Here is a 9,639-nt window from a genome sequence, read left to right as displayed (position 1 = left end):
CCCCAAATGAGGTCCTGACACCAAGGTTGAGAAGCCCTGCACATACTTAAATTTAGTTTTTATTTTTTAAATCGTTTTTCATGTATTTTTTTATATTATTAACCCTAATGAACACAGACTTATGCCCAAAAATGGGTTCAAATTGTTTAAAGAAGTATTCTTAGTTTCTTGAAGGCATCTGGTGACCCCCTCCCAGCTTTTCTTGTCCCCAAATAAGGTCCAGACCCCAAGGTTGAGAACTCCTGGAATGTTTTTGAAAATACTGTTACTACGACAACGTTTTTAGTTGAAAAACCAAACAAAACTAAAAGTGCAAAGTTGTTATGGATTAAAGTGTAATATTTTCCATAATATAAGTATATGTTGATGATGTTTTCATCAGCCGTACATAAAATGTTGTATTTAAGTCTTTGGGGGTTTTAAACTTTATTTAATCTGAGCCTCGTTTTGAATATTTCTGTTTTTATGAATATTTCTGTTTTTTTAATGACCATTTTTCCAAGCTAAAGCTGAGACACCACAGCTTCCATTAGGCCTCATTCAGACTGACATTCAACAACTACAATAACAACACAATGGCTTGTGTTACAGTCGCACTAACACGATAACGTGAGTCTAAAAGAGGTCAAATATTTTCTATTGATCATCACTAATAGTTCTCATGTTTGCTTTGGTTTATTTAGCGTTTCTTCTTCAACGATGGATCCATGCCAAAACTTCAATCATTCTTTGTCACATGGCTAAGTGTGTGTGTGTGTGTAGGACCAACAGGAAGCTCCACCCACTTTAGGAATCCTTATAATAATCCTTTTTTGTTTCTGTTTGTTGTAATTTTTTACATTTTTCACTAATTTTGTGTGTTTTTGTTGTCATTTTGTGTTTTTGTTCTTCTTTTCATCACTTTGTGTAATTTTATCGTCTATTTGTGTTGCCTGTGGAACTTTTTATTTATGCATTTTGCAGTTGTTTTGTGTTTTTGGAGTCTTTATTTGTATATTGCTTTCCTCAAAATCATGAGTGGTTTTTTTTTGGCATTTTTTTTTTTTTTTTGCCTGTCCCCCTTTTTTCTTTCTAAGAGTCATTTTGTTTTTTTTTTTTGTCACTTTGTGTATTTTTCCTCTAATTTTGTGCATTATTGCTGTCATTTTGTGTCTTTTTTTGTATTTGTTACATCACTTTTTTGTGTATTTTTATCATCTTTTTGGGTCTATGCAACTGTGTGTATTTTTCTGTCACTTTGTGCTTTTCTTTTGGGTGCCACACAATATTATACTGAGGGCCTCCGGTGGCCCCTGCCCCACCTGTTGCCTGTGTCTGTCACTAAGTGGCATTTCCATTGATTTTCACCTTGAACCTGATTAATATTCTACCACCCGCAGCCTTATCTGCTCCAGTCTCTGAAGGACAACCTTCAACGTCACCAAATACCTCAGGACTGAACTTCACACATCTCACTGTTATACAAGAAATGTATCATCAAAATAACTATTTCATCATGTATGGGAAAATAAAACGAAGATTGTATATTTTTCCTTAAAAACATTCCTCATTTTATTGTTTTTTGTCACTTTGTATAATTTCTTCATCAACAACAACAACAGTAAGAAATACAGTTTACAAAGCTTTTGGAAGTCCCCAACATTATTTAAAGGATGAATGAATATTAATTAGAGCTAAGCTAAGATCTGCACTAATGATAGTGTGTGTGTGTGTGTGTGTGTGTGTGTGTGTGTGTGTGTGTGTGTGTTAAGAAGGAGAGTCTTCCAAAGGCAACATTACGTCACGTTTAACACAAGGGCCTTTTGTCTTTGACCATTCAACCACACACACACACACACACACACACACACACCCACACACACAGCCACTCACACACCCCACACACACACACACACACACACACACACACACACACACACACACACACACACACACACACACACACACACACTTGTTATACTATCTATCTATTTTAATCATGCATTTAAATATTAATATTATACATATTGGAGTAACTTACATATTTTTCTGTCATTCTGTGTGTTTTCTCAGTCATTCTTGTGTAAACTCCTTTTCTGTAATAAGTTAATATCTTAAACATTCAACATTCCTGTGCAGGAAACATGACAGTGAAAATATAAATAAAACAAGTCATGGATTTTTGCCTCCACAATGACAGTTTGTGATGATATAAAACCTTCTGTTTTTAACACACAGATAAATGATTAAATCATATCTTCATTTCACTATAAAAAAATGGAATGAAGCAACAACAAAAAAAAAGAAAAACTCTACGTTGACCAATCATGTGAGAGATTAAGAATGATGTGTGGGAAAGTTGGACAGGTTTGTTTTGTTAGTCAAGTTCTTTGGAAGTGAAGGGGCGTGTCCTTGCTCAGGTGGAATTTCCCTCCTTTAACCTGAAGCCACACCCCCTCCTTTCCGCTCTGTTTTTAGTGCTATAAAAACTACCTGAGGAGCATAAAAGTGTGACATGTGCATGTTCTCACCTCACTAACACCTCACCTCAGCTGTGTGTGGATCATCATCATCATCATCATCATCATCATCATCATCATCATCATCTAAAGGTTGATCAGTGCAGGTAAGAAACACACAATAAAGGTTGATTATGAACAAAAACAAACATTATCTAAAACATGAATGATCATATATGAATAAATCTGTGTGTTTCTCTGCAGTTGTGCCATGTCATCTCTTTGCCTGAGCAGCGTGCTGACTCATTGTAACTTCACCATGTATCAGAACGCTTCATGTGATGCGTGGTCCCAGCAGCAGCCCAACTTCCATCCACAGACCAACATCACACCAAACATCTCATCAGGTGAGACCAGCACCTCCACATATTACACATTTAGCCACGAAAACACATCTAAAAAATATATGTGCATTTTTCATGTCACAGCAATATTTGTGAAATTTGTGATTTCTTCCTCGTAATAATAATATCAATGTTAAATCTAAATGTTAAATATTAAATCTAAATGTTAACATTTAACATCTAAATGTGAACATTAAAATCCAAATGTTAACAATTAACATCTAAATATTAACATCCAAACAATAACAATTAACATCTAAATGTTAACATTTAACATTTAGATAAAGTTTTAAGATTTACCATCTAAATGTTAAGAATTACCATCTAAATGTTATCATTTAACATTCAGATAAATATTTATATATATAATATATTAATATATATAACTTTACATTTAACATTTAGATTAGATTTAATATTTTAGAATTACATTTAACATTTAGATTTAGATTTAAAATTTTAGAATTACATTTAACATTTAGATTTAGCTTTAATATTTTAGAATTTCGATTTAATATTTAACTTTTAGATTTAGATCTAACATTTACATTATATTTTTGTGAGAGAAAAATGTGAAAAGTTGCTGTTTAATTTATTTTAGTATGCGCTACTTTACAATTGGCGCCACATACCTAGCCACACACACACACACACACACACACACACACACACACACACACACACACACACACACACACCATACACACACACACAGGAACCTATTTCTGTTAATGATCTGCTCCAGTGTAAATGATTCAACGACTAAAACACAAAGAAGAATTTAGTGATGTCATCACCTTAACAATAAAAAAGTTATTGTCCTCCTCTACAGTCCAACCCTATAAACTGACCAGTCCATGTTACTGGACCGAGGACCAGGTCCTGGACTGGATCAGTGACCAAGTGGACCACTCTAAGATAGATGCTAAGACCCTGAACCTGGACGACTGCTCAGTGAAAGGTTCCACTCTGTGTCAGATGAAGAAGGAACAGATCATGGAGGTGTTTGGACAACCCATTGGTCAACAACTCTACCACAGTTTACAGGAGCACGCTGTGAAAAACGGTCAGTGGTGCTCTCAATAAACGCTCTCCAGTGGTGGGAATCAATGACCTGAAGCTTCTTCTTCTTCTGTGGTGTTTCTATACATAGAGCTGCAGAGCATTTCAGCACCAGAGCTAAACGAGACGTGTCAGCTTCTGGGAAACTTCTTAGACAACCTGAACTTCCCTCTGCTCAGCTCCATCCAGTTCGGCGCTGGTAAGTCTAGCTTTAATATTCTAACTTTGGTTTATTGTTATTGAATAATACAAATTAATTTAAAGTAGAAAATAACAGATATAATAAAATTAACTTTAGCTCCATTCAGATCGACTCTGGTCAACTTCAACTACACAGTCTAGCTTTAATATTCTAACTTGGTTCAACAACTCCCTTTGTTGTTTTGTGAGTCATTTTGTCTTTTTGTTGTTGAAATTTTGTGTATTTTTTTGTTAATTTGTATATTTTTCCTGAATTGTTTTGTATTTTGTTGTGATTTTGTGTTTTTTTTTTAGTCATTTTGTGTATTTTTGTTGTCATTTTCTATATTTGTGTGTTTTTGATGTCACTTTGTAAATTCTTTCCTTTATTTGCACATTTTTGTTGTCTTTTTTGCATTTATTTTATCACCTTTTTTGTGCAATTTTATCATCTTTTTGTGTTGTCTTTGCAGCTTTGTGAGTACTTGTCAGTTTTTTGCTGTGGTTTTGTGTCTATTTCGCTCTCATTTTGTGCTTTTTACTTTTGGGGCCACACTAAAATTAGACCTGGAGGCCTCCTGTGGCCCCCGAGCCACCAGTTGTCTGCTTCAGCGTGTCACAAAGTGGCATTCCTATTGAAGTATTAAATAACAGTTCCTTGTCTTTCCTACAGCTGAGAAACCTGTCATTAAGCCAGGGTGTGACTTCATGGATGAATTCGACCTCACTGCTCCAACCATGGAGCCCATGATGAGCCCGGAAGAAAGTGAGTATCTGCCTGTTGGTATTTAACTAAACTGGACTATTTCAGTGTATTTTTGTGTCTTTAATGAAGTTTTTTGTTGTTTCCAGGTGAAAGTTTTGGCTATGTTAGCTCTGCAGACTCTAGCAGCAGTGACTCAGACTCACAGATGAATTACTTACTCAGTTCAAGTGAGTGTTCTTATATTTATTTTTGTTTTAATCCAGTGAAGACCATTAGGTTCCATTAAAACGTGTCAAACTCAAGGCCGCAGGAGAAAGTAAAAGTGACAGAAAAAACATAAATAATTCAGTAGTAGATATCTCAGCACCTCCAAATACACACACATTGAAACATTTCACCACACCATTTTTTGATCTCAAATTGATAAAAAAAAAACAAAAAAAATATCAAAATCCAGCAAATTTCCTCAAATTATTCTACTAAATTAAATAATTGTTCATAATATCAAGGAAATGTAAGATTATTTAAGTTTAAGGTCACTTAATGTTTGGTTATTGTTGATCTCTCATATACTTTATGCATAACATACCTGGAAGTGTAAACTAGGGCACATTAATGTCGAAAATGCTAATTTTCCCACCTAAAAACTGGTCTGTATTTGACCCCTGAACTGAAATGAGTTTGACAGCATGCATTAAAACATCTGCTTACACGTGTGTGTTTCCAGATGTGGAGATTAAGGAGGAGAAAAAAGAGATTCAGCTGAAGCGACCTCGAGGACGACCTCCTAAAGCCTACAGAGACGACAGCAGCAGAGTTTATGGCAACGTGAAGAGAAGCAAACACGGTACAAAGTTTCACTTTCAGGCTTTATGTACAAATCCACCTGTTCGTTCCTAAAATGAAAGACCACACTGATGAGAAGAGCGAGATAAAGAGATGAAATAAACTTGACTTCAGACACACAAAATAAACTTGGCGTGTCTGTGTCAGAGTCAAATTTTTATTTTGTCGTTTAAAACATACATTCTCAAATGCAAATTTGGAAAGAAGTTTAGTGGCATCGAGCTCGTGAAACCAGACAAGAAGAAAATAAAGATAATGTACGTAGAAAGTTAGCGCCGTTATTATTATACTAGGAAAATATTTCTAACGCTTCTCTGCAGGAAGATAGATGCTCCAAACCTCCTTAGAACTCTGTATTCTTTTCACGTCTAACGTGACACTCATCATTTTTAGTATAATTGCAGTTTAGTAAAATCCAAGTCTAGAAGGGTTACGCTACATCACACCAGATAACTTTGCGAGAAATTTGACATGTCCGTTCTAATCTCTACTCTTGCTGGACACTCTGCTAGGGTTGGGAACCCAAACCCAGTACGAGTACGGCACCAGATTGCACGTAGAACGCTGGGAACAATATGAGAATGAAGATTTTGCTGCAATGATTAGCCTCAATAATCCATTATGTCGACTAAAAAAAAAAACGTCCACATGGATTTATAGCGTTGACAAAAAACCCAACCCTCCATTTCACAAGAGTTTCGAGGCTCCAAAACAACCTTCAATGGAAACACCTTCAAAGAGCAAATGTAGCAGCTAGGCTCCGCCCACAAATAGCTATACGACAGCGAATATAACACAAAAACATAAAATGACCTTAAAACACCCAAAAATACACAATACCACAGAAAAATACACAAAAATACAAGAATCAACAACAAAAACACACTAAATGAGTAAAAAAAAAACACAACAAAATGTTTCAAAGACACACAAAGGACTGAAAAATACAACAATAATCACATTTTTGGGGCTCCTGCTGATAAAAGTTGCCATCACTGATCTACTAGTCGAGTTTACTAGTACTAGTAGTACTAGTACTACTAGTACTAGTACTACTAGTACTAGTGCTACTAGTAGTTCTAGTACTACTAGTAGTTCTAGTACTACTAGTAGTTCTAGTACTACTAGTAGTACTAGTACTAGTAAACAAAAATAAATTTGTTTCACAAGTCTTCCTACAGAAAAGTCTCAAGGGGTGATATTTCACCAGAGTTTCCAGGCTCCTCCCCCAAACAACCTTTAATGGAAACACCTTCAAACACATTAGAATGAGTGGAAACTTTAGAAATACCACTTTTATTTTGGTAAAAACTGAAATGGAAACCCAGCTAAGCTAGTACAGATAGCCGACAGTGGACGGTTCTCTCTGGTATTTGTTACTTTGTTTACTAATATCATCAAATATCAATAGTCGTTTTTCACTCACCAAATTCTAATTACATCCAACATTGGTGATGACTAAAGAGACTGAATGAAAACTCCCTTAAAGACTGTCACTAATGAGAGCTAACGCTAACTGCTGTGGCTAATTAGCGTGCTAGTATAAAAGGCACTTGTAGCTGAATGAGCTAATCTAACATAATGTGCATGTGTGGGAAGTCAGACACTGGTGGTTAAAGTCTGTTCCTGTGTCTACAGCGCCTCGTGGAACTCACCTGTGGGAGTTCATCAGAGACATTCTGATCCACCCGGAGAACAACCACGGTCTGATGAAGTGGGAGGACCGGCACCAGGGGGTCTTCAAGTTCCTCAAGTCTGAGGCCGTGGCCCAAATGTGGGGCCAGAAGAAGAAGAACAGCAGCATGACGTATGAGAAGCTCAGCAGGGCCATGAGGTGAGGAACACTTTAGAACTTTAACTTTACAACTTTAACTCTAGAACTTTAACTTTAAAACGTAATCTTCAGAACCTTAACTTTAGAAATGTAAGTGTAGAACTTTAACTTTAGAACTTTGACTTCAGAATTGTATCTTTAGAACTTTAACTTTAGAAATTTAACTGTAGAACTTTAACTTTAGAAATGTAAATGTAGAACTTTAACTTCAGGAACTTTAAATTTAGAACTTTAACTTTAAAATGTTATCTTTAGAACTTTAACTTCAGAAATCTAAATTTAGAAGAGCCATGAGGTGAGGGAAACGTGTGAAAGCATCCACCTCGTGTCTCGTGTCTGAGCGTCGCGCTAATACTGTGCTAACGCTGTGCTAACCCTATGCTAATGCTGTGCTAACACTATGCTAACCCTTTGCTAACTCTGTGCTAATCATGTGCTAACTCTGTGTGCTCCTGCAGGTATTACTATAAGAGGGAGATCTTGGAACGAGTCGATGGTCGACGGCTCGTTTATAAATTTGGGAAGAACTCGACCGGTTGGAAGACTGAGGAAATGACCACGAGCACAGGAAGTCGACCCCACGCTCAGCAGCAGCCGTACAGGAAGTAGAAGAAGGAGTGTTTGAGCGTTTTTAACAAGTTAAATTTCTTCTTAGAAGGAACTTATTACAGAAAATGTAAGCCAGCATTTTGGCTCTTGTAGGTTTTATGAACCGAAAACAATTGAACGTGTGCCAGTGGTATTTGGTTATCACTATTGTCACATTAATATGTACATAATGTTAATTTATAGCTCTTATAGGAGTTTCACTGTTAACAGTCATTACACACACACATGTCACTTTGTTTTTTCTCTGTGTTCGTACAAGGCTGTGTTTGTAATTCTGTGTAAATTGTACGTGACTTTTAATTTTTTTAATGTATTATATTGATTTTTATTATCATTGATACATATTTGTTATATATTGTGATGATTATTGCACAAAACACATTTATTATCACTTTTTGAATTTTTTTTTACACAAATAAAGTTGGTCATGGTTTACCTTCTAACATTGGAGTAATTTCTTCTTCTTTGCTTTTGTGTTTGTTTAGCACCTCAATGCTAACATGTAGTAGCTAGCACCTCAATGCTGACATGTAGCAGCTAGCACTTCAATGCTAAACATGTAGCAGCTAGCACCTCAATGCTGACATGTAGAAGATAGCACTTCAATGCTAAACATGTAGCAGCTAGCAGCTCAATACTAAACATGTAGCAGCTAGCACCTCAATGCTAACATGTAGCAGCTAGCAGGGACAATGGTCCTAGTGGAGCAGACAGTGTCTCCAATCCACACTGACACTCAGACAGGGTTCAGAACCAATAATAAATCCATGAGTGACAAATGAACAAAGTCAGTGATAAATGATTGTAGTGACAGTCGACCACTCTGTGGTAGAGGATGTGGGCGGGGCTAGAAGCGCTGCTACAGATAGCATCGTCTGACCCAACTTAACTGTTATGTAGAAAAACTATTTCAGACTAAATTCATCATCTTCATCAGTTGTTCTGTTTATTTCATGATATCTACAGATATTATAAATATTTTACACTGTTCAGTTTATATTTCTCTGGAATGTTCTGGACTAAATTATGTTTTTATTTTAATACAAAAACATGTTTTGTTTTAGAAAGTTTAATAAAAATCCAGAAAAGCATGAATATATTTTAGTGAAATATAAGTTCGTGTTTTGTGAACAATGTAATCATAATATTCTTTATTCATATTGTGTGTATTTTTTGTGATACTAAGGAGTGGAATAATGTTGTGGTCATAGTTCAGTGACAGGTCAAAGGTCACATGTATCTGACAGAATATAAACTATGTTGTGTCTATCACAGCCTCACCTTGGAGACGCTCCCACAGCTGATGATGGTTAGTACCTAATCACTGTATAGATACGATGATGTCATGTAATTATTGATCCTCTGCACCTGTTTAATGACTAAATGATCACACACGATTCAGATTTTAACAAACATCAGGAAACCACTAATTACCTCTTTTTCTCCTTCTGAATCCAACCTGTTTTCATCTAAATAGTTAAACTGTGTAATGTGTGACAACACGTGTCATTTTCTTCTTTTTTGTTGCATTTGTTTCTTTAAAAACATGAAACAACTTCA

At 35.8% G+C, this 9,639-nt stretch overlaps 1 protein-coding gene across 1 annotated transcript; it reads left to right on the top strand.

Moving 5' to 3' along the window:
• Positions 1-2,469: 2,469 nt before the first annotated feature.
• elf3 (E74-like factor 3 (ets domain transcription factor, epithelial-specific)) lies at positions 2,470-8,524 on the top strand. The gene is made up of 9 exons (XM_028448195.1): positions 2,470-2,605; positions 2,703-2,845; positions 3,675-3,908; positions 3,996-4,103; positions 4,758-4,850; positions 4,937-5,017; positions 5,518-5,637; positions 7,275-7,470; positions 7,929-8,524. Exons 2-9 carry the CDS (start codon positions 2,710-2,712, stop codon positions 8,077-8,079), a joined length of 1,119 nt encoding a protein of 372 aa, XP_028303996.1. The 5' UTR covers positions 2,470-2,605; positions 2,703-2,709; the 3' UTR covers positions 8,080-8,524.
• Positions 8,525-9,639: the final 1,115 nt, after the last annotated feature.

This window comes from Gouania willdenowi, chromosome 5 (genome assembly GCF_900634775.1).
Source record: "Gouania willdenowi chromosome 5, fGouWil2.1, whole genome shotgun sequence".
Classification (NCBI taxonomy): Eukaryota; Metazoa; Chordata; class Actinopteri; order Blenniiformes; family Gobiesocidae; genus Gouania; species Gouania willdenowi.
Note: the sequence above shows the minus strand (reverse complement) of the source record. Positions and strands in the feature narration are given on the sequence as shown.

Excerpts from the sequence above, each read along its gene's own strand:
- elf3 (XM_028448195.1), top strand. The coding sequence starts at position 2,710 with ATGTCATCTCTTTGCCTGAGCAGCGTGCTGACTCATTGTAACTTCACC. Across the intron at positions 4,104-4,757 it reads CTCCATCCAGTTCGGCGCTG|CTGAGAAACCTGTCATTAAG; the intron begins GTAAGTCTAGCT and ends TCTTTCCTACAG. Across the intron at positions 4,851-4,936 it reads CATGATGAGCCCGGAAGAAA|GTGAAAGTTTTGGCTATGTT; the intron begins GTGAGTATCTGC and ends TGTTGTTTCCAG.